The sequence below is a fragment of the Oryx dammah genome, unplaced genomic scaffold, assembly GCF_014754425.2.
Source record: "Oryx dammah isolate SB20612 unplaced genomic scaffold, SCBI_Odam_1.1 HiC_scaffold_14, whole genome shotgun sequence".
Classification (NCBI taxonomy): domain Eukaryota; kingdom Metazoa; phylum Chordata; class Mammalia; order Artiodactyla; family Bovidae; genus Oryx; species Oryx dammah.
The window spans coordinates 47,969,650-47,994,462 of record NW_024070198.1 but is presented as its reverse complement, the minus strand read 5'-3'; the positions used below and the strand labels follow the sequence as shown (position 1 = coordinate 47,994,462).

The 24,813-nt window shown below is 46.0% G+C and overlaps 1 protein-coding gene across 2 annotated transcripts in view; it reads right to left on the bottom strand.

Annotated features, from left to right (window-relative positions):
- The window catches only part of GLRX3 (glutaredoxin 3), a 32,032-nt gene extending 7,461 nt beyond the window's left edge, over positions 1-24,571 (bottom strand). Inside the window, exons 1-8 of one of the 2 annotated variants that reach the window (XM_040254766.1) lie at positions 24,431-24,571; positions 18,570-18,678; positions 10,302-10,376; positions 9,418-9,619; positions 4,462-4,634; positions 3,925-3,986; positions 1,762-1,819; positions 94-146 (exon numbers count right to left, since the gene is read on the bottom strand). In XM_040254766.1, the coding sequence (XP_040110700.1) occupies positions 94-146; positions 1,762-1,819; positions 3,925-3,986; positions 4,462-4,634; positions 9,418-9,619; positions 10,302-10,376; positions 18,570-18,678; positions 24,431-24,519 (821 nt within the window). In that variant the 5' untranslated portion in view covers positions 24,520-24,571. Of the gene's footprint in view, positions 1-93; positions 147-1,761; positions 1,820-3,924; positions 3,987-4,461; positions 4,635-9,417; positions 9,620-10,301; positions 10,377-10,539; positions 12,774-18,569; positions 18,679-24,430 lie in introns of those variants that run through there. The other variant, XM_040254767.1, reaches the window with a different exon arrangement.
- Positions 24,572-24,813: the final 242 nt, after the last annotated feature.

Sequence of the window (24,813 nt, the reverse complement as noted above, 5' to 3'; positions counted from 1 at the left end):
ACATGAACAGATATAACAACTAAGAAGAATCAATGTCAGAACTGAAAAGTTAGTATTTCTTAAATACACTCTCTGAAAACAAGATTTACTTACCCAGTACTATTTAGTATTTCCAAAATCTGTCTGCTGAAGCCACACTTAGCTTCCTAAATTTAGGAAAAAACACAAACTTTAGGATGCACTGCATGCCAACACAGCCCACGGGCACGGCCCTGTCTGAGGCTCTGTCGGGTGGATGGCACTGCAGAAGATGGCCGGCTCCCAGGGCCTCCTCGTACCAGAGCCGACGGAAGGATGGGACCCGCCCCTTCAAGAAGGACCCACCCAGACGTCCCCCCAGGCACACGGCCCCCAGCCTGACTTGGGCTTGTCACCACCGGAGAGGACTGTGTTCCGACACTGTCACCTCGTGATCAAAAACCTCCCAAGCCAAACCCCGCCGCCGCCGCCGCTGCTCCAGTTCACGCAGACCCACAGCCACAGCGCCTCCTTTCTTAAGTGGTTGGAATCATCCCTTTTCTAGTTCCACTTTTTAAACATATGTTTACATTATGGAGTACCAAACTTTATGAGGTTATAGAAGAAAAGTCTAACAGTTTTTTTCATGCCAGAGGATCCCAAATCCCATTCCTATAGAAAAGACTTGGCACCATGTAAACATCTTACCAGCACTCACAATTCCATTCCCAGAATTCATGATAACTTCCTGGGCTTCCAGGAACAAAATATAAAAATCTGCTTTAAATAACCTCCAAGAAGAAAAAAAAAAGGTGACTGGGAATTGTTAACTTCCTCTCCTTTGTTTTAATAAATACAGTGAAGCAGTCAAGGAATCTAGGTCCTACTCTCGGGACCCCAATATGGTGAAATGTATATCACATTTTCCTAGTTACTATTACTTGCACTCTAACAGCTATGTTTACTAGTTACATAAGCTGTACTAGTTATATAAATTTCCCAGAATGACTCTGTATCATTCTGCCACCCACTAGAGGGGGACCCTGAAGCTCTGGGGCGAGTGGCTTCCCCAACACACCCCACTGGACAGGTGAGGCAGATGGAACCGCCTCCACCCAGCCTTCCAGAGTCCTCCTGTCCTCTGCCCAACCCTGCCCACCTCAGCACCTAGTTAGAACAAAGGAAGGTAACAGGGGCTGGCTTCTAGAGATCACCCATCTAATTCAAATACTCAGGATAGATGATTTTCATCAACCTATCAGTAGGGGTGAGCTATCAAACTTGATATTCAGAATGATGCACAATCAACACAACTTTCATCCATCACAGTGACAAGAACCACCCAATTACAAATAAAAACTGTCAAACCGTCCCACTCATTCATCAAACAAGTTCTGAGCCCCCTAGATACAGCCCTGTTCCTTTCTGCATCGCCAGCACTTTAGACCATGGTCCAGGGCTGCAAACCAAGAAACCGTGAGGTTCCCAGCCCCGAAGTGCACGCTCTGGGAGTAGACAGCAGCTAATGGAACCGCCCAGTGCTAGCTAGCAGTGCTGACCACATCCACTGACAAAGTTTGGCAGCAGAAAGAAATGCACCCCGCTGAGATGCTGATGACAAAGTCAAGGAAAATGTAGATTACTTTGTTTGATCTCCATAAGCACCAATTAAGGCCTAGATAACTTCCTGCTACCACTACAGCTTCATTAGCTAAAGCTAGGAAAAAAAGATTTAAGTGTCCCCTTGTTGCAGATGTTAACATCAAAAGAAATTACAAATAAAACCATTTTTGAGTTCTTTACCTGTTTGTTTCCTTTCATAAAGAGCATCACAGAAGCTTTATTTGTCAGTACTTTGAGCCTGAAGAGAGAAAATTGATATGTAAGGGCTCAGCTCAATTATTAACCGCCACTTTCGCTCCGCTTCGCAGATACCGTGCACATTTGAGGGACGGCAGGATGAGAGTTCACAGCACCGAGTGTATTAAACAAGCAAGCGCACTGGCATTCCCCTTTCTTTCACTGTCTCCCTAAGCCACTGTAAAACACAATATGGCTTTTTAAGGCAACAAATGTGCCTTCAAATTGCAAATTTAAGCCCATCAACTCACAGAACTAAAAAAATAATAATAACCAACTCAGTAAGGAATTGCTCAATAAGGGACGTACAGGCTGAGCCCACCCGGAATTCCCAGAGCTAGACTCGTGTGTCCTTTCCCATCACGAGGCCGGCACAGCCCCACACCCTTCATGCCCACAAGGTCCCACCTGGAGGGAGACGCGCTCAGCATCAGTTGCTGAAGTCTAATGCTCTCCTCTCAACTTTATACATCTTTCAAACCTCCTGATCTAGCTTGCTGTCCGAACGCTGACCATCTGCACACACCCTGGAGTCCACGGCGGATCTCAGGGCCCACCCCCATCAGGACCAGGGGCTCCGCGGGAGTCCCAGCACCACACTATCCTCCTTCTACATGCTCTGGAACACTCGCAGCTCCAAATCTCCTCAGAGGAAAATGGTCTCACAAAAGAAGCACACGAATCGTGCACAAAGCTGCGTGGCACACGCTTTCACATGGTGCAAGCAGCCACTTTTCAGGAAGTGCCCACGCCCTCACCTGGAGACCCAACTACTGGGATCCAGGGAACCGAAACAGGCCCCTCTGTCCCACAGAGACGTGGCCGAGGCCAGGGACTCGGGCCCCGAGACCGCGCTTTCCAGGAGCCCTTCAAATTATGAGTCCAAGTGCAGGGCCGACTACCTTCTATGTAACTCCAGCCAGTCACCTTCCGGTGCCTGAACACAGCACAGCAGGAAAGAGCAGCCTAATGAAAGCAGGGACACAAACAGCAGCAAAGGCGCGCTCAACACGGAGGGAAGTAAACCAAGAAAACCCAAGTGCGTCTGGAGACAGGCCTCTGAGGCCCCGGCCCTCGGCGAGCCACCCAGGCTTTAGAGCAAACCCTAGCCCAGGACACGAGAGTGCCACAGGGGCCAGGAAGGCACGAAGGGTGCACGCCACCTGAGTGTGCACGCCACCTGGGAGCACGTGGCACTTCCAGGTCAGCTCAACATACACACCAACTATGAGGAGCACTGTACTAACCGAAACAGGTGAGTGAACACTTGCAGGGAACCCCAGAATGTTAAACGAGAAGAAAATTACGAGAGAAAGTCTTACCTTATAAACTCAAGCCCCAACTATGAATGGTTGATACGCTGCTGTATTTCAAAATAAATTGCTTTTTAATCCTCTACATTAATATTTATTATAACTACTTATTACAATTAATATTTATTAAAATTAAAATCCTACAGACCCAAGTCCAAACTTTCTATAAGACAGAATCTCTAAAAGCAGATTGAGACTCTTCGTAAGACAAAGCAATTTCACAGTTCCAAACAAAACCTCCTTCAATTTTAAGTTACCACGGTCCTAAGAATGGCAATGAGAAATCCCAGAGTCTCCACATGACCTCTACATTCAACATGCCGTCTGTGGGGTCGCACAGAGTCGGACACGACTGAAGTGACTTAGCAGCAGCAGCAGCAGCAGCACAGAGCTCTACCAAGATGGAGACAGCAGCCAGCCCAAGGCCGGGCCGCGACCCAGGAAAACACGAGAAAGCAGCTTCAAGCTGTGAGCAGAACTGTCGCTAGAACCTAACACCAAGACTGGAGCCCAGCTCCAAACTGCAGAGGAGAACTGCAATTTGGTCATTTCATGGTGACAGTGACATTTCTACAAAAACCAAGAATATCCTCCACATAATCATTAAACTGGTGCAAAATTTTCTCCAGTCCAAATGAGACCTTTCTAAGTTTGCATGGTTAACTTTGTAACAATTATGACCTCCCCATACCAGAGCACACCTCTGATTTCCATATACAAAGAGTAATACAAAAACTGAAAACTCAAGAATATTTTTAAAATAACAGCAGACTGAAACTTTAAACACACTTACCTTTCCTCTAACTTGGGGGCTTTGGGGCAAATCGTATCTAGTTCTTTAGATGCTTCTAGCTCCTAAAATAAACACACATGTTTATTTATACATTTATTGTAACCAATCTCTTCAGTCATACCATAATATGAAATACCAGTGTATCACCTATTAGCAAATTCATTAGTGAATTCACGGGAGTGAATCAGAAATACTGTATTTATTCCAGATTCATAAATGTAGATTCTACAAAAATGTATACTTTTGATTTAATACAGCACTTATAAAAGTCTGCTTCAATATGAAAATTCCAAACCGGTGGCTCAGTGGTAAAGAGCCCACCTGGCACGGCAAGAGACCCGAGTCCGGTCCCTGAGTCCGAAAGATCCCCCGAAGGGAGAACCGGCGGCCCGCCCCAGCCCTCTTGCTGAGGAAATCCCACGGACAGAGGAGCCTGGTGGGCTGCAGGCCATGGGGCCCCAAAAGAGTCAGACACAACTTAGCGACTAAACAACAGTAAGAATGAAAACTCTTTACAACGGTCTTCTCAATTCTAACCTTGATTATATCAAGTCCTCCTATGAGCTCTCCAGAAACATAGAGCTGGGGATAGGTGGGCCAATTGGAATAGCTTTTGAGGCCCTGACGAACTTCTTCATCTGAGAAGATGTCGAAACTGCTAAACTGAATATTATGTTTGTTAAGAATTTCCACCATCTGCTTGCTGAAACCTGCACACAGAAAAAGAAAATAAACAACTTTATTTCTCTCTCTCACCTACAAAGAATTTTATGTTAATTCAGAGTGTACTCTACCTACTGAACACAGACAATCTGCCTCTGTTTTACCAATAATTTAATTAGCATGGCTGACTAGTGTGTAAGGAGGAAACCAATTCCAAGAACCCCTTCTCTAGCCTTGAACCAGAGTTTTTTTAAAGTGTGTTTATTTATCCGAGTTCCCCCTCAATGTTAGGTACGTTTTCATAGCAGGGGAAATGGTGCCGGCCCAACAGCACAGACCTCAAGCCCAGGAGCCCAGCTCCGCTCAGCAAGCAGAGGCCCGGTGCAGGCCCAGAGGCCACCTCCCCCTCCTGCACTCTGCTATCAATCAAGAAACTGGCCCGGACACCCATTCAGCGTCCCCGCCCCCAGGCTCTGCTGTTCCGTGAATCTGTGAGAAGCAGCACTAGGTGGAAGAGAAAACTCCATAACTGCCATTCTCCACGACTGGACCATACTGGGAACCCCAATTCTGTCTGGTTTCTGTTGTCCTTTGACTACTTCCTGTGTATCCATTTCCATAGTTCTCCATTTCATCATCCCTAAATAGAATAAATTAAAAATCAAGAAAGCAGTATGTTCTCTTTTAGTCTAAAATGACAGCACACTGAATTTCAAAGCTATCTCCTCTACTGTTGTACATGAACTGTCAACAGACTGACAGTACCCCTTCTCACCCCATGTCATTACCTGACAGTTTCTTCTCTAAAACTTTCTATGCCCCAAAGCGTGTAATGTGATTTCTCTTTTTTTAACCACACTGTAGTGACGATCTTATGTTCCATGATTTTATTACACTTTTGTGACACATTTTTGTTCTGTGCTTTTTTGACACCATTTTCTTATTATGACATTAGTACTGAAGAATAAGAGGGTGCATATCAGTCTTTTATAAACCTATTTAGTCTTGTCTGAAAAGAGGGTATTTTTCTTCCTATAAGCTAATTCTTCCTGATTGTTTTTCAACACTGGACTCCACTCTTTCACATCCCATCATTCTTCTTTCCAAATACAGTTGTAATCCATTGGAAAATAAACTACTCTTCAGATTCAAAATTCCTGGAAGGTAACAGCATCTGCAATTACTTTTAAATAAAATCAAATCATGAATAGGCTTTACCTGATGTCATGCAAAAGCACTTGTACTATTAAAATGTGGATCTATAACTGAGCTCCAGACATTTTGAGGTCTGCCATTCACTGAGATGAAGCACCAGTGTTTATTTGTATAGCATGTAAGCTGCTTTTCCTGCAACTGAAGTGTTAAGTTCATGTATAGCCTGAAGTAAAACACTGATTCTGAAATTTTTTCATTCATCTGGGAGTTCATTAGTAAACAGCTAACGGCTGATTGCTGATGGTTATTCTGTTGCCAATATATTAACTCATTTCTACTGTAACTGACTGAGAAAAAGCTTTATTTTTGCTTTAGGCAACTACATGCAGACTAGAGAGACTGACTGGTAGTGTTTCATTTTAAGGGTTAAAGTGGCAGACTGGAAATGCTATGCTTGAGGATAAAGCAGAGGCTTTATTTTAATAACAAACTAGTTACACACACTTTTTTAAGAAAAATGCACGAACGCAGTAAAACTATTTAGAAGTAGAAAAACCATGTTTAACTGTTACAGAACCATCATTTTTCTCCACAATCATTTCCACTCGTGACAGAAGACATGAATACGGAGCCTAACTACCACATTTCATCACTATCTAACAACAACAAAACCCTGAAGAATATGCTTCAGAATCTGTAACATTTCCATGTTTGATTTAAAAAGTAAAACCCAATTAGATGACTCACTGCAGGAGAAATTTCTGCACTGTGGTTCAAACACCTTTTGCTTCACTAAAAGCGCCGTCAGAGGAAACAGATGCGAGAGCTCCCAGATAACTTAATTAGCCCGCAAGATCAAGGATCTATCATTCTGTTTTAAAAGATGAGCATCTCAGTGCACCTCGAAAATCATCCTAAAGCACGACAGCCTTCTCTCCTGTCCTCCTGGGCAGCACAGACAAAGGGCAGACTAATCCTCTGACGACTGAGGCCCTATCAGCACGCCAGGCTCCTGAGACAGAAACCATCCTACAGGTAGGGCCCAAAAGTGAGGGTGAGAAGACAGAGGTGTGCAGCGTGCAGGGACTGGGCTGAGTCCAGGGAGACCCCAGGGCAGACCCTGAAACGGCTGTCAAGGTTTCCTTGACAGAAACTTTAAGTGTTATTCGTTCATGTTTTTCTGTTTTACTGAAAGCAAGGTGTGGACCCGCTAATCAAAACTCAAGTGTAGCTCTACTCCCAAAGGGAGTCCAAAGGGAGCAATGCGTGTTAATGACAGCAGTGCTTTCAAAGTGAGTTCTGTGCCAAGTATGGAAATACCAGCCACCCGAGTTCATGAGAGCTGATGGCCATGCTTTTATAAAGAAGAGTTTGCCTGGGCCTCATCTCTAATGTACCATCAGAAAACCAAAAGCAATTTTCCACTAAACAAGCTCAGAAAGGAAGAGGGTAAAAGAGAACAGTTTCAAGATAAAGACAGTGTATGGAGCCATGCACACCGACAAGGGCAAACAGTTAGAGAGCAGCGCCAGTGAAGGAAGCAGCAGGGCACAGGCACAGCAGAAAACTCCCGGTTAAGCCCCAACTAGACGCTTTTGTAAAGAATACCAATACTCCAAAATAATCTGTTTACTATGTGTGATAGAAAGACATGCTGTCACAGAAACCAAAATACTGGGAAACAGAAAAGCCTACTAAAATGTAGTTAAAAACATTACAAATAACATATAAATAATGAGGAATGAAACTGTGTTTATCATATGTATCTAAAAATCTTTTTTATATCTCCCAAGTAGTATCTAAATGTATATAATATAGTGTATATTATAGTGTATAATATAGAGCAATAATATATTGCTCTGAAATGTTTCAAAGCTTTTCATTCTAACTCATTATTTGTACAGCCTTCTAAATGCCACTCAGGCAGTTAATATAAAGATGGCTAGAAATACCTCACAAATTCAGCCTAATAAAGTAAATGGTAAGCAGAAAAATGATTATTTCTAAATGTAATTCTATTTTATTTGAATACTCATTCAGCATCTGGATGGCTATCCAAGGCTGACTCCGACCTCTGACACGACAAAGAAAGAACTGCAGGCGAGGAAGGTGGCCGACGTGAAGCTGGAGGCATCAGGGCAGGCACAGTCAACAGGCGGCCCGCCTGCCGGCATCTGGTCTGTGAGGCAGCCCAAGACATCCCCTTCCCCTCTGCCGCTTCAGACTACCTTCCCCAGCTGCAGTTTCACCACCTGCCAGTTTTACCTGCCAGGGAATCTCTTCATTCAGAAGAGATTAAGAGAATATCAGTGTTTTGCTCCCGAAGAAGATACCATGCTACTGGTTTTACTGTGGGCCTACTGTGCATAACCTGTCACACAGGCTGCTCCGTGCCGTACAGCCTGATGACGGTCCTGACCGGGACCCACGGGACTGCTTGCCGTGAGGTCAGCACAGAGAGTGCCAGAAACAGTGCTCCTGCCTGACGGGGAGAGGCGAACCAACATCCATTAAAAACAACCAACCAACACACAGAGCCTCTCTGTGGCTCCCTCTGGTTAACTCTCACACAGACTAAGTTAGCCTTTCAGTACATAAACAGCAGGCATCTGACATGTAAATGCTGTCAAGGAAAATTTTCAAGCAGAACTGAGAAAGAAAGAAAGGAACCTTTTCTTTCTCTAACACAGAATTCCCCATGAAACTTTACATTTAAAACTAGACTTTTTCATAATTTAATAGGTAATTTGCTAACTATACAGGGAAGAATTTACAACTAACTTTACAGTGGAAGTTTGGCTGTATTTATAAAGTCACACTGGACACGCAGTAATGACATCAATAACACATTTAATTTCCTTGCCACCTATCTTTAACAAATCCCTCCTGTGCCGTTGAAAGCAACATCCTTAGATTCTCAACAGCATCATCGAAAGGCATTAAATGCTCAATTATGCAGCATAATAATGTTGCACGAGGCACAGTAAAAAGAACACAACATAAACTCAACACCAGAGGGGCCACATAACTCTGAAAGTTACTTAAGGACAAAACTCCATGCATATCTGAGGCAAGACGGTAAGAGAGACTATAAGCCACAGGATTAGGAATCTTTAAATCCTGAGAAGCAATGAACTGGAAATGACCGCGACGGGTGAACAGTGTCATCAGACGCTGAGAGGCAACAGGAAAGGCAAGCGTATACGGGGTGGACACTGGAACGCTACGGCCATTCTGTGCGCTTCTGACCTGCTGAATCTGAACCACATGCGTAAAAGGAGGCTGCCAAGAAAGAGAAGGTAAGTGTTAAGAGCAAGGTTAACTGAACAGACCAAAAGCCTATTCATGGAGACAGCAACATGGTGGCCAGGACTCAATCCCAACTCTGCTACTCAGTAACAGCAAATCGCCCTCACCGGGAATTATGCAGACAACAGAAGTTTTGAATTAGATTAGATGATTTCCAAGATGTCTTTTGGTTCCAGCATTCTCCAGGTCTATACTGCAAACAAGTTCTCATCGCCTGACTACAGAGTCCACTGGAAATTACAGCCTCTCTGCTCTTCTAAGGGTGTCTGATGGCAAGCATCGGTAGAAGGTGTCCAGCACAGTCTGCACAGAGCACGTGGTCTCGAGCCCAAGCCCGGTGCGGCGTGGCTCGGAGCAGCCCCTTACCACAGCGCGGCTCCTGAGGCGTCCCCTTCATGAACAGCATGCAGGGGGCGGCGTGGGTTAACTTCTTCAGGCGCAGGCTGAGGTCCTCCTTCGGGTGCTCACTACCACTGGGCGAGAAGGAGCCGCTAGATGCGTGTCGCTGAACTTTTTTGGTCAACTCTGGGGCATGGGCACCATCTAATCGGTCGATTTTCTGAGAATTCTAAAGTTAAAGAAGTCATTCAGAATATGTATACATTCCTTCATCATCTATTTGAGGCTTCAAAATTATAACAAGCACAAGTCCATAGCTCTAGCCAGTATTTAAAGAGGTCAACACTATCACTGGAAAAATTTTTTAAAACTCGGATTGCAAACTGCCTGCTATGCATGTCAATTTTAGAAATAAAGAGTTGGTTTCTTTTTTCCTTTTTGGAAACACTGGGAAAGCAGCACTACTCCTCAAACCTGATCAGAAAGGCTCTCCCCACCCCCGCTGCGGTCAAGCTATTGTGAAGTACAGTGAGGCACCTGGGGGACCATGGTGACACCCAGGGGTGCCCAGAAACACAGACTTGCACCCACTTCCTAAGAGAGTCATTAATCAAACCAGAAGCAGCAAGACGTTTCATCACATCCAAGCACATGCCCCAACCAACCATCTGCTGACCCAACTCAGGGAACATTTTGGGTTTATAGCCATGGCTTCTGGTGGCTGGACCTCCACAGTCCATGTCACTTTCCCAGGACCCCGAGCGCAGGCAAGCAATGAGACTACAAGACAGGTCAAGGCGAGGAGCAAGCTAACACCTAGTGCTCAGCAATCAGGGGAAAGGGTGAAGGAACCGGCAAAGACAGCCCCGCGGCACTCAACAAATAATCTCTTCCACTGTTTTTATCCTTACCTTGAAAAACAGAAAGGTGGGAACAGAACTAATTTCATATTTCTCAGATACTTCAGGAACAGCTTCCGCTTCCAACTTTAAAATAAAAGAATTTAAGCATGATTATAAAAAGGTCTTTCCTTTTTAACTACTTCAACATGTAAATCAGTTTCACATGCATTATCCCCTCAGGTAGCTGACGTTTTTAAAGAGTACAGTACGAAAGTTTATGACACATTTACATTTAAATGAGACTCACTGGGCTGGCATGTCATCCACTGAGTCTGCGGTGTCAAAACAGGTTCAGAGGTTTTTATTTTGTTGCACATTTCAAAAGATGCCTGGAGGCTGTGAATAAAATTTTTGGTGCACTAGTGACCTAGTAAATTTTCAATCATATGCAGCTACTACTATATTGAAATCCATAAATCACTGACCCCAGTTATGTCATGATTACAGTGCTTATTTTCTGCCCACAGCAATTCGTGCTGTTTGCTCTATTGACTAATTTCAAGAGGCAGTACATCATGACTGACAGTTGCAGCCTTCTGCAAATTATGAAGCAAAAAGGAGTATTTCTTCAATAAACTATTGATGTCTGATAAATTTTACTTTTAACTCCTGCAAGGCTGCTGAACCCTAAGCAGATAGTTATCTTGCTAGGTTACTTGCTTCTGGGTCTGTTCATATATTTAAGTGCATTTTAAATAAGATGACCACATTCTATTTGAAAATTTCCTTGAAGCCCTTCAACAAGATCTGATATGATATCGACACATAAATTTAAACAGATTTATTAGTAACACGCTCTCTAATAATGAGAATAAAATTACTATAAGCTTTTTATGTGGACTTTATATACTTTGAGAAAAACCAAGATATATTGTGTTTTTCCCTCACAGGACTGTCAATGTTAACACAAACTTTTAAAACCAATAAAAATCTGTATCCACATTATACCTATAGGAAATAAAAGTTTATTGATAAATTACGTTATTAAAGAGTTTTTAAAATATATACACTGTGTTTTTCCAAGAGTAAAAGATTTCCACTGGGCTTAAAATACTGTCTTTATCCAGAGCTTTAACCAATCCACTGTTTCTGTCCATGAAAATGGCCATGACACGGAGGGGGAGGCTGTGCTATGCCTGTGGCTTGTATCGTCCATCTCGTATATGCTTGGGTGCTCTTTTACCGCCTTAATTCTATTTCCTTTAGAACACCCTTTTGAAACAATATTTTAAATTATTTTCTTTTTTAATGTGAGAAACCACATATATTTTAAAATCAATGTCAAGTGTCCAATAAAACTGAAAAAAAGAACAAAGAGAAGGTTAAGCATTCGGAGACAGCTATTCAGAAGACACTCTTTCTAAGTCTAAGGAACTTCTGCACCATATTCTTTCAGACAATTCCACACTAGACCAAAGAAGGCAGAAAGGTGGTGGCCGACGCAGCGCCCCCGACACACACTCTGGGCACTGGGCCAGGCTCAGTGACGATCCCCTTCGCTCGCACTACGGGGTTCTAACAGAAAAGTAATACGAATCAAAAAACAGGTGCTACTAAGTAGAAGCAAGATAATAAAGTCTTAAACAGAACAAACAAGTCACATCCTGACTCATAAAATCAAATTCCTATATGCTTTTAAAAGCTGATCTCTTCTCATATTTCTGCTGGTTTCCAGTAGGGCCCCTTACTGACAACTCTTCTGGGAAGCAAATGATGCTCTCAAAATTCCTGCTGAAGCCAGGAGGATCACTACACGTGCCTCCCCTCAAATGAGCTCCCAGAAGACGGAGCTTAATAAGACAAAGGCAACAGTGACAGGCAAATCCTCCTGAGTCCAGACCAGGAGGGCCATTAAAGGCAAAGCTGCTCCCCAGAATAGCAAGGGCAGCTGAAGTCCGAAACCCTTCACAGCACTAAAACTCCTTGGAAATATTTCTCTTGGATGTAAAGCAACATAACAGTTATAACAATGGAAGTAGAAGATAAATGCATACATATTCAAAACTTTTAATTTCAATTTTCTTCTGCATTCTGAAGAGACCAAAGATGGCCAATAAGAGCTACCTTCCTTGGAGGCCTGCTCTGTGCTATACACCAGACTTGTCACAACCTGGAAAGCAGAGGCCACGTTATCATCTCAGCTCCACAGGGGCCAAGAGAGAGGTCACTGCAGACACAGTCAATTAGCAGCAGAGCTGAGAAACCAGCCCATGCCTGCTTGACAACAAACCCTGTGCGTTTCTCATTATGCTACGGTTACCTTTTCTACCACAGCAAATAAGAAACAGCAAATTTAAGAGACAGGGTTATATGTGACTTCAGGACCAAACAGACATGGACACTTCCAGAATGGGTTCCCAGCCGGAGTGCCTTGGGGGAACCATGCGCTTCCTACACCTAGAATCTCAAACTTGGACCCTTCCCACTCAGGGCGCTGTGTGTCTGAGGAGGGGCGAGGAGGGCAGGGGAGCCCTACTACAGCAGGATGAATCTAGAGGGAAGGAACCTCCATCATCTCCTTCAATATATCAGGGGTCCCCAAAGACCACCGTGATGGTGATGGCTAAGAGCTATGGTGTACTCTAAGCCAGACAACATTCTGAGTGCACTCACATACTGAGTTCATTTAATCCTCACAGTGAGTGAGCGAGTGAGTGTTAAGTCGCTCAGCCGTGTCTGATTCTTTGCAACCCCATGGAGTGTAGCCTGCCAGGCTCCTCTGTCCATGGAATTCTCCAGGCAAGAATACTAGAGTGGGTAGCCAATCTCTTCTCCGGGGAAAGCTTCCCAACCCAAGAAGCACACCCAGGTCTTCTGCGCCGCGGGCAGGATCTTCACCATCTGAGCCCCAGCAGGGCCCTCACGGAGGGTGCTGCCATCACACCCCATTTCTGGGTCCCTCACTGCTAAGCGGGGGGTGAGGCGTCTGGCTCCAGGCACAGTCCACTCTACACAGCCCTGCTACCACCTCACCCGACCCAGCGGTGCCTCCTTGTCTTCTCATTTCACTGACCTTTCCGTCTCATTCAGCAAGCGTGACCACAGCTGCCTTCTCGGGTTCCCTTCCCTTGGCTTTCCGTGTCTTCTCTTCCTCTAACTCCTGGCCTGAGTGTCTGGCTTCTTCCTTCACCTTTGCCAACCACAACATTGCTGCACATCCCAGGACTTGGTTCTGTGCCTGCTTCTCTTACCTACACTCACTTTCCTAGAAGAGTGGTCTCAGGCAACACCCTAGCTCTAAGGAACTCCAGTAGGGCACCGCCACCCAACCTCTACCCAGGACAAACGTCTCCTCTTACCTCCAAGCCACACACTCGACATCTGCCCACAGATCCCCACTCGATATTTCCCACTGCACCTGTCTACACCCCAGGGCAGCCCCGATCTCACTTAACCCACCAAGCCGCTCAGATCAAAAAGGAGACAACCCTAACCGGTCTACTTCCTCCACCCTGACATCCAGTCCCCCAAGAGGTCTCCTGGGTGCCCCTCTAAAACATAAGCCGACGCAGACGACAACAACATTTCAACAATCTCCCCACTAATGGCCAAGAAATCTCTTACCTGGGCTAGTGAAACAGCCTCCTAACTGGCAGACCTGCTTCTAGTCTGTACCCTTACCCACTTCAAACCATTCTCCATGTGGCAGCCACAGTAATCAACTTAGGAATCAGACTGCACTTGCAATAAAACCAAAACTCGACCACGGCTCACAAGGCCATGTGGCCCTCCCAGCCTCTGCAGCTTCCGGTCAGGGCCTCGACCCCTTCCCTCTTCTCCAGCCCCGCTGGCCGCCCACTGCTCTTCTGAGGTCTGCATCTGCTAAGTCTCCACCTAAAGGCTCTCTGCCAGCTCTTCCAGTGACTGTCATATTTGCGTTTTTTAACTCTCACTTGTTAGATACACCCTTTCAGAACAACCTATATAAAAGCACCCTGCCTACCCAAGACCCCCTCCTCTTCACAGCCTGCCTATTTATTTCTTTTGTTGAACTTCACACCACCTGAAATTACCTTGGTACTGTGTTACCCATTTATTGTCTACACCCTTACTGTTCTGCATTCCCAGTAACTAGCATCCGGTGTGGCATATAATTAAGTGTCCAAGAAACAGAATTCTGAACAAACAGTAGTCACTATTCCTAAGCCAGAAACAAGTGACTGCCTGCCAGTGGCAGCACTGAGGCTCCAAGGTAAAGGCAAGAGTGAGGAAATGCGATCTTCCAACGTACATCAACTAGACTTCAGTGACACTCTGGGACACTGTTATGCCTCATACAGGACTTCTTTCCACTCTGTGACGTGCTACAAAAGGTGAATTTTTCAAAGTCAAATTCTTTGTTTGCCAGAAAATCAAATATAAATTTCAAAATAGTACTTAAATGAACATTTCTAATAACTTTTTATAACACTTTGCCAAACTTTACCCAGTAACAGCTAAGAAACGATGTTAATTATGTTTTGCTTTGTTTTTTTACCAAGACAGCAGAGATTAAAACTAGGTTGTTTTAAGATTTAACCATCCTACTAGAATTATCTGAGAGACATTTCTATAGCTCCTAAAAGATGGAATCCTATGTATGCTCTGTAGACACCAAAAAAACTGATCAATATTCTGACACACACAAAAACAAGTTCAGACAGTCAGCTGATACCTGATACAGCCAGTTAGCCGATGCCCATGCCTAGTGATACAGCCAGTTAGCCGATGCCCATGCCTAGTGATACAGCCAGTTAGCCGATGCCCATACCTAGTGATACAGCCAGTTAGCCAATTACTAGTTAGACAGCTAGTTGGCACCCTTCTGGAGACTGCCCTACATTTTCTGCTTACACACACTAATCATACAGATTATTTAGAATTTAAACAGTGTAAGCTACAGAAATTATCTATACTAACTGTACAGACCTTTAGAAATTACAGTGTAAGCTCTTCTTTAAGATGGTTGCACATTTAAGAATATACCAAACTATAAAGATTCCTTTTTAAGGAAGCAAAAGAAAGTTCAAGGAGATGACCCCTTCCGTGCCCTTGACTCCGTGTCTGAAGACACAATGCGCACAGAGTGCAGGAATAGCCACCACGCAGACAAGATCCATAGTGAACGAAGTTCAACCATATGGAGCCCCACCAACCAGGTGGTCGCCAAGTCTGACTTCAAGAATGAATTTCTGTACCAAAGTGCAGTATATGGTACATTGAGTATCAGAGCCTGGTAGGACTAAGCTAGAATTAGGGGGAGAGAATAAAGAGGAGAAAGGGCTGGCACGTGAGGTGGGAGCCACCTGCACAAAGTAAAGCAACTTGAACAAACCAAGCAAGCATGGTAAAGGCCGCGCCCTCCAGCGTCTCACCGCCGAGTCAAGAAGGCAGCGCAGCAGGGGCGCAGCAACAGAGCCAACGAAAATACGGGAGACCCCCTGACAGTCCAGCCAACGGGGCAGACTGAGCTCAGAAAAAGAGGAAAGGGAGAAAAGTCACGGAGGCACACAGAAAAGACACCGCACAGAAGGGATCTGATATAAATCATCGCGCTGTACACTTTAAATACACGCAATCTTACTTAAAAAGCAAAACTATAATAATACCAAATATAAGAATTTAAAAATAAATTGCCACTCCTAATTTTTTTTTAAATGGCTTTGATTTGGACCATCAATTTGACCAGTGGCCCCAATTTCACCACCCAAAACTATTCTTCCTCTTTCCCACACCACCACCAGACACTGTATCTTGAAATAAGTCTACTGACCAAACAATTTTGATTTAATGATAAATGTGTATTCCCACTGTAGTTAAAGTGCTAACAAACTGAGTTTACATAATTTGAAATGCAAAGACACTTGATATCTTAATTAGCTATTTAATCTTATTCTAAATAAATGTAAGGTTTCTGTGAGACCTCAAGCAACAGACATAACTAGTATGTGTCCTCCAAGCCCTCGGAGGTGTGAGAAGGTCAGGGAAGAGCCCAGCCCCAGGTCCTGACTAGACCAGGCAGCCGATGCAGGCGACCACAACGGCAGGCATCCAGGAAGTGAGGGGATTCAACGCAGTAAGTGAAATCTTGCCCTTCAGCAACCTATTCCAATGGGCACAAACTACTGGGATTAAAAAACAAAAAAATGTATGCTAGGTTTTCTCAGATGTTATTTTACCATCTTCTACAAAATAAGGAATTGATGATCACCAAACTTTAGAATCAGAGTATTAAAAACACAGTGTTTAAGATCGTCCTATGCAATGATTCTGTAAATCTAAGTCACAGAATGAACTAATCTCTATACTTCAAGTCAAAAATGCCAAACAACTGCAGTCGTTAGAAAAAGAAAAAGACCAAGAAAGCAAACTGTAAGAAACAGAGAGTGACAGGACGTCGGTTCTCTGGACTGGAAGAGTCACAAGAGCTCTCACTGAGTAAGCTGCCTTCAGTTGAACCACACACCCCTCCTCTGGAAAATGCCATCGCCGCTCTCCAGTCCCTCACCTCTTCTGGGCTGACCACGGCTCAGCACTGTGGCCTTTAAATCACCTACTTTCCGAACTCCATGCAAATGACCTTTGCCTCTGAAGATGTCTAAGAAAACAAAACTATGCCACAGGCTGACTTCCCAGAAAGTAACAACACCTGAGCAAACTACCCATGTAAACCTGTCACCCTCCCTGAACAGCAGGTACAGTCGGGGTCAGGTATCCCCAACAGATAAGGGCTCCCAACCCTTGGCTTGCCGAGACACTTAAGCACTTGAACAACTTAAAATCTCACTGCCAAGTCCGGTACTGATGTGAGAAGTAATCCTATAGTCACTTTAAATGAATCATTCAAATGTCAGCTAAGAACAATATGTTACCTAAACCAGCAACATGATACGCATAAAAGCAGACTCACAGCAATTACCGCTGTCTTGATTAATCTCACGACTGAAATGTTTAATCATTTATTTCACTTGTAATCGTTATCTTTTATCACTGACCAAACATGCAGTTTTAATGTCCACTTCTATTATTTATACTGGACATTTTAAGGTTGTATTCTAAGGTTACATTACACATTTCATTGGAATTTTAAGCAAGTCCTTAAATTTTAAAAAGCTAACTATTCATACATGCTCTATCTGCATAAGGAAACACTGCAAGGATTCATACAAGATTAGTGCAAGAGCTCCTTGTGGGACGGGACAGGACGGTGGGCTGGCGAGGAGCAGGCTGGGCCTTCTCAGTGGACTTCTTCCTGCACTGTTTTGATTTTGAACCATCTAAACGCAATCAATACCTGTTCAAAGGACACATATTTAAACAGAAACTGTCTGAAAAGTGTATCAGCCGCTATACAAATAAATTAATGTGTCAGAATTCTGGGTCTTCAGTTTACATAAAAAGTGGCACACATACAAATACAGCGGACATCCCTTTTGACTCCCTATACTTGCCAACACATCCTCTAGCTATTCTTTTTAAAAAATCAGGCTTTGGGGTTTCGTCTGCTTTGTTAAATCCTAAAGATTCAGCTTCTGAATACAGGGTATGCCTCCCTTCCCCAAAGTTCATTTCTAAAACACTCAACTCACATGTTGGCCATGTTGTCTCAATTAAGTCCTGACTGATATATTAAATGTACTAAAACCAAGCGAGCTCGTCCTTCGTAACTCTCAGTATCCTAGACCTGCCTACCCAAGAAAGACCCCAGGAATGAGGAGGCTGGAGCAGAGCAAGGACAAAGAAGGCCACATGCAAAGGGAGCGAAAACAAAGGCAGCCAGGGAGAAGCTGCTTCCTTCTCCCTCTGCTCCCCCAACGCCACACAGAGACTCTGGTTTCCCTGCAGGCCCGCATTTACCGGACCCCTGGCAGCAAGCTCTCCCAACTCCCCTGTTCCCTGCAGCCCTCACACACCTTTCTTGAATCACTTTCCATGTCCCACTTAGCTTTTCAATGAAGCAAGTCTTGTTAACATCTCTACTGTACAAAACCACAATTACCCACAATGAATGATCTTGCCTGCGAGTGCCCACGTAAACCCTCTCCTGACTGCCCATCCTGTCCTCCCACCCAAGCATGTATTCAGGAAAGTGTAATGAGTTTCACACCACTCCCTGCTTGAAAAATATAAAACCATTTTAAGATTTTTAAGAATAATCTACTGTGAAAATAACAGATCCCAACACTACCTTTGAACACAAGGAATCCCACACCGCCACTCCTTTCTATGTCAATAAAATGTAGTCTAACCCACAAATTAGAATTAAATTCCTAAGGCGTGACACTGAAAGCACAGTACCTTCACAAAGGAAGCTTGTGGGTGCTCTTTGGCGAGCTCGGCCATCACGCCGTTCATCTGAGCGCACTGAGGAGCCCATGGTGCCCAGAAATGGACCACAAGAAGGGACCTGTAAATCCGTAAAACACAGACTTTCAAAATACAGCAGCTTTAGAAATAAGCAAATAATGATAAATTCTATTACCAAAGAAACCTTTCAAGGGCCGCCTGAATTGTTTTTGTACTGCTAGAATCTTGTATTAAACACAGGCTGAAATATGATTTCAAGGACTTCTTTTGGATGAATTTTCAAGTTAATGACATTTTTTGAATTAATACTTAGCTCACATGAAGAGGTTCTGAATATTCACCCACCTCAACTACTAGCCATGTAAATTAACTCTATTTTGAGACCCTGTGGAAACTAGATTTCTGCAGTCAGGGCACAAAGTTTGTGAAAAATGGCTGTATATGCGTTACTAGTGTATTAATCTTAGTATTTTTAAACATGGTATTGTGATGAAGTGATCATAGGAATAAAATGGGGCAAATGAAGTATACAAGCAGAAAACAAGGAAAAACATAGAACTGCTTTTTACAGAAACTTTCTTATATTATGCTACAAAGTATTTTCTAAAAATTGACAGTATAAACAGACAGAATAGTGGACTAATAAACTGTTGATAAAATCCTTAGAAATCTCAGTATACATCTATTAACTATTTTCATATAAAATTACCTTGGCAAAGATACCTTTAAGTCTAACCTCATACTCAACTGAAAAACCCTTCACTTTTACAAAATTCTAAATTTAACCAGTTGCTTCAGTCGTGTGCAACTCTGTGACCCCATGGACTGTAGCCCGCCAGGCTCCTCTGTCCATGGGATTCTCCAGGCGAGAAGACTGGAGTCGGGGCCCTGCTCTTCCCGACCCAGGGAGAGAACCTGAGTCTCTCACGGCTCCTGCATTGCCAGGCAGGTTCTTGACCACCAGCGCCACCTGGGAAACCCAAATTCAAATACAATCTCTCTCAACTACAAAAAGGCTTCCCTCATAGCTCAGCTGGTAAAGAATCTGCCTACAATGCAGGAGACCCCGGTTTGATTCCTGGGTCGGGAAGATGCCCTGGAGAAGGGATAGGCTACCCACTCCAGGATTCTGGCCTGGAGAGTTCCACGGACTGTACAGTTCACGGGGCTGCAAAGAGCAGGACACGACTGAGGGCATGACGGAGCGACTTTCACTTTCAACTGCAAAAAATCTGAAAACTCAGGAAAACACATTGAAAAATATGCTACAAGGAGGAAAAAAACAAAGACAATTAAACTTGGGCAAGGAAAGAAGTAATCGACTGTTAAACCATTAAAACAATACAGCTGAGAAGAGAAGGGGCTTAGTACCTCCAAGTTTCTGGCTTAGTGACTTAGGTAGTGGTGGCACTGCCACAAATCACAGCCCAGAAGTTGGCAACCTGAGAGGAAAGGAAGTCTAGTGGGCTGTTGCTGCCGCTGCTACTGCTAAGTCGAGTCAGTCATGTCCGACTCTGTGCAACCCCATAGACAGCAGCCCACCAGGCTCCCCCGTCCCTGGGATTCTCCAGGCAAGAACACTGGCATGGGTTGCCATTTCCTTCTCCAATGCAGGAAAGTGAAAAGTGAAAGGGAAGTCACTCAGTCGTGTCCGACTCTTCGTGACCCCAGGGACTGCAGCCCTCCAGGCTCCTCTGTCCATGCGATTTTCCAGGTGAGAGTACTGGAGTGGGCTGCCAAAACACTGGGCTGTTAGTAACAGTAGAGCTCAGGAGAGAAGTCCACACTTGATCTGCAGATCTCCGAATCAAGAGATGGTGGACACCACCCTCATCCACGCCGGAGAATAAAGAAGGGGCCAAGGACAGAGCCTCTGGGGCTCGTCAACACCAAGTCAAGACAGACGGAAGGAAAGGAGTCCTGGCCGCAGACCAGAGAAGGTTCAGGGGTCAGGAAGGGAGGGGGACAGCCATCACACGGAGCAGGAAGAGTGACCAGCAGCAGGGAGTCATTTCAGCAGGTGAGAGAAGTGGTGTGTGGACCACTGAGCTGAGGACGAGGAAGTAAACTGCTAGGAACCTACTAGCTAAGAGACTGGGCTGTTAACAGAGAGAGAGCAAGGATCCAGACAGATCAAAGGAATGGGCTTTTTTCAATGCAAGAACATCTTCATAGTTTATTTTGTGAGGGGACAGTGCAAATGAGAGGGAGAGGCTGAAGACATGAGATTCAAGGTCTCAGAAGTGGCAGGACAGGGGAATCTAGAGCAGAGAAGAATTCAACTTGAGAAGAAGACAGTCTCCTCTGCGTCAGGAGCAAAGGAATCAAGAACGGGTAAAGTGAAAGAAAGTGTTAGTTGCTCAGTCTCGCCCAATTCTTTGCAACCCCATGGACTGTAGCCTGTCAGGCTCCTCTGTCCACGTGATTCTTCAGGCAAGAATACTGGAGTGGGTTGCCATTTCCTTCTCCAGGGGATATTCCTGATCCAGGAATCGAACCTGGGCCTCCTGCATTGCAGGGAGATTCTTTACCGTCTGAGCTACCAGGAAGCCCCTAAGTGGGAAAAGCTACAAGCAAATCTGTTGTTGGGGGAGGGGCAAGTAGAAGAAGCAGTCTGATGAGGCTACTGAAGACCTGTTTTCCCAGGCAGGAAGCAAGGTCTTGTGCTGAAACAAAGGACAATGGAGGACAAGGGCCACAGACAGGAGCGAGGAAGAAGGCACACTGCCTGGGACACAGAAAGCCGGAGGCTCCAGAGGAAGAGCCACCGAGGGTGGGGGAGGAGCACACGGTCAGGCCCCCACTCCACGGCCCCGCTGTATCTGGAACTCAGGAGCATGGGCAGAGACCATGGAGGAAGTACTGATACTTCACCAATTACTGCTTCCTCTTCTTCTCACCCGTGCAGCTGGACTACATTACCACTTCTTACCAAACTGAAAAATGATTTTTAAAATCAAAATATTCAATGATAAAAAGGATAAAGTGAGACAACACTTTTATATCCCACTGGTAAAAGTTCAATTGAAAACTTTCAGAAATTTCTTGTACCACTTTCAAGGATCCATCCTACAGCAGTCATTAAAGAGACAAAGATGTATGTATATGACTACTTCCCCAGTATTTTACATAGCAAATAACTGTAAAAATCTATTATTCAACAACATAGTTTTCTTAAGTCATAAAATATTATAAATCATTAAAAATCGTATCTCAAAGAACATTTAATAACATGGGAAAATACAAAGAGTACATTTTTTAAAAATTAAAATAGGTTACAAAACTTTGTAACAGTAAGTGCCAACATAAGGAAAAAGAAAAAGTACACATATACAGCTTAAATTCCATCATTACTAATGTGGCTTTGAAGAGTAACTTAACTTCCACATCTGTGAAACAGCAATAATACCCTGAGAGGCTGGGAAGACCAAACAAAAATACGTAAGCCCCTTAAAAACGTTAAAGAATGACATTAATGTTCTTTTAAATTATCCACGTTATTCTCATATTTAGATGCTTAGCTTCTACTTTCCAATTAAGTGAACAACGCCGGAGATCACGAGAATATAAGCCTGAAACACACAGAGACGCTGTCACCCTCTCGGGATGGCCCACTGTTCTCTCCATCGTCATGGATAGATAGCTCAACGCGCAGGGTGCACTGTTTAAGGAAAAACCTTTCACAGAAGACGAAGTTCAAATCCTAACTGCTGCTGCTAAGTTGCTTCAGTCGTGTCCGACTCTGTGCGACCCCATAGACGGCAGCCCACCAGGGTCCCCCGTCCCTGGGATTCTCCAGGCAAGAACACTGGAGTGGGTTGCCATTTCCTTCTCCAATGCAGGAAAGTGAAAAGTGAAAGGGAAGTCACTCAGTCCTGTGGACGCTTAGCGACCCCATGGACCGCAGCCCAGCAGGCTCCTCCCTTCATGGGAGTTTCCAGGCAAGAGTATTGGAGTGGCGTGCCATTGCATTCTCAAATCGTAACTACTGTGCTTTTAAACAATATAATGAACCTCAGTTCTTTGTCAGTAAAATAATTAGTGGTCAATAAATTGCTGTATTTGTTATTTCAGATGTTCTGCTCCTGAAGTTATTCCTGTGCAGATAACACTAACTACCATGTATTAAAATCATGTGGTATTAGACTACATTAGTTAAATATTTTACAAATGGGCAAAACCTTAATTACTCTGCAAATGGGTATTAATATTCCCACTGTATAGACTAACAGGTTTCAGTAACATATAAACATGTGATGACTTAGGCAAAAAACATTTTCAATTCACATGAAATTTTAAAATTGAGAAGCGATGATCTGTCAAACAGACGTTAAATGGCATTAACAAGTACTATTTCATATTCTGAAATACTGCCATTTCCACCAAAAGGAGCAGAGATCTGTTCCTTCCCCAGATGCCAAGCACCACTTCCCACGTGCCCATCTAAAGGAATCATTTCAATGTTAATACCTTTTGGATGCGTTCTTGCCACTGCTCTGTACTTGGGTCATTTCACCTACAGACCAGTGGCAAGAACGCATCCAAACGGTGTTAACACTGAAATTTTAACCGACTACGACGGCTTAAGGACTTTTACGTTTAAAAAAAATGAAACATAGAATCAAAAACGCCAAACACACAAACAGCAAAATAGTCTTCATCCTCATCGGGAGAGGGTGACCACGGTTATGTTTGCTTCGGGTTTCTGTCCTCATGACGTCAGGCGCTGTTTACTCGAGATGGGTAAACTGAGCGTTTATTAAGGACAGATCCACACAAGCCCGGCTCCTTCCAGAGGCGGCCTCCGGGCCGCATCCCTTTTCATCAATGAGTCAACGTCATTCCCCACGCACCCGCCTCCCCCGGCCCACCTCTTTCAACAATTTTCCAAGTGAACCTGAAACGCCGAAGGAGCAGTTCTGATGAACACTTTTCGGCACCGCGGCGAGGAAGACAGGGGCTCTCCCCTCTCACCCGCACCCCCACTCCCCCCCGCCCCCTGCCACGCTCCCAGGGAGCTCCCCAGCTGCCTCCAACTCGAACCCGGGGCCGCATTCAGGTCCCCACGCCCCACCGCCCAGAGCTCCGCGCAGGCTCTCTGCCCCCTGGAGCCTCCGAGAGCGCTCCCGCCCGCCGGCCACGCGCCGCCCACGGCCCTGACCCCTCTCACCGCAGAGGACACCGAGGCCTGGGCAGGGCGCGAGCGCAGGGGAGGCCCAGGGCTGGCAGGGGGCTGAGCGGGGGGCGGGTGCCCAGGCGAGGGCTCGACTTAGCCGAGGCGGAGAGACCGCCCGGAGGCCCCGCGCGCCCGCCGGCGCTGACCCGCAAGCTGGGGGGCGGGGGGCGCTGCTTCCGGGTACCCGCCAAACGGGCCCACCGCACCCCGCGGTCTCCTTCCGACGCCTCCCCCCAGGGCGACAGGCAGGCGGGCCAAACCAGAACCGAGGGCGGCGGAGGGCGCCCCGGAGGCGGGAGAGCCCCGTCCAGCGCCCGGGCAGGCGCGCTCGGCCCGACCACGAGCGCCCTCAGACGCCAACTGCCGGCCCCGCTCGGCCTCCCTGCAGCGTCCGCCCGGGACGACGCGGCGAGGGGTCGGGGTCTCCGCGCCCATCCTCGGCCCGGAGCTGGGTCCCCGCGTCCCCGCCCCCGGGGGCCGCCGGGCCTGGCGCCGCGGGGCGCCCGGAGCCTCGAGACCTGGGTCTGCGGTGGACCCGCTCCCGCACCGGGGCGGGGACCCGGGCTCGGGGTCCAGGCCGCCCAGGCTGGGCCGCGCGTGAGGGAGCCGGGCAGTGCGCCCGTGAGGCCGGCCCCCGCCGCGCCCCCTCGCCCCTGCCGCCCGCCGCCTCGCTTACTTGGCTCTGAGGCGCAGCAGTTCCTCAAACTGCCCAGCCGAGCCGACCTCCACCACCGCCGCCGCTGCCTCAGCCGCCCCCGCCGCCATGCTGCCGCCGCCAGACGAGAGCAATCGAGCGCGGGCGGCCGATGGGGGCGGAGCGCGGGCGGTGGCGCAGGAAGCCCCGCCCCCGGCCGTCCCGGCCGTCCCGCCCCCTACCCGGCCCCGCCCTCCAGGGCCACGTGCCCGCCCAGAGCTGGTGAACACCCTAGGGCTGCTGCGTCTGGCCGGCCAATTAGGACCCTGACCGCCCGGACTCTGGACTCTCAGGAATCCTGACCTCCGGAGCTCCTGAAGTCAGGGCTTCCTGCGATCCTAGAAGCTCCTAAGGCAGCTGGGAGA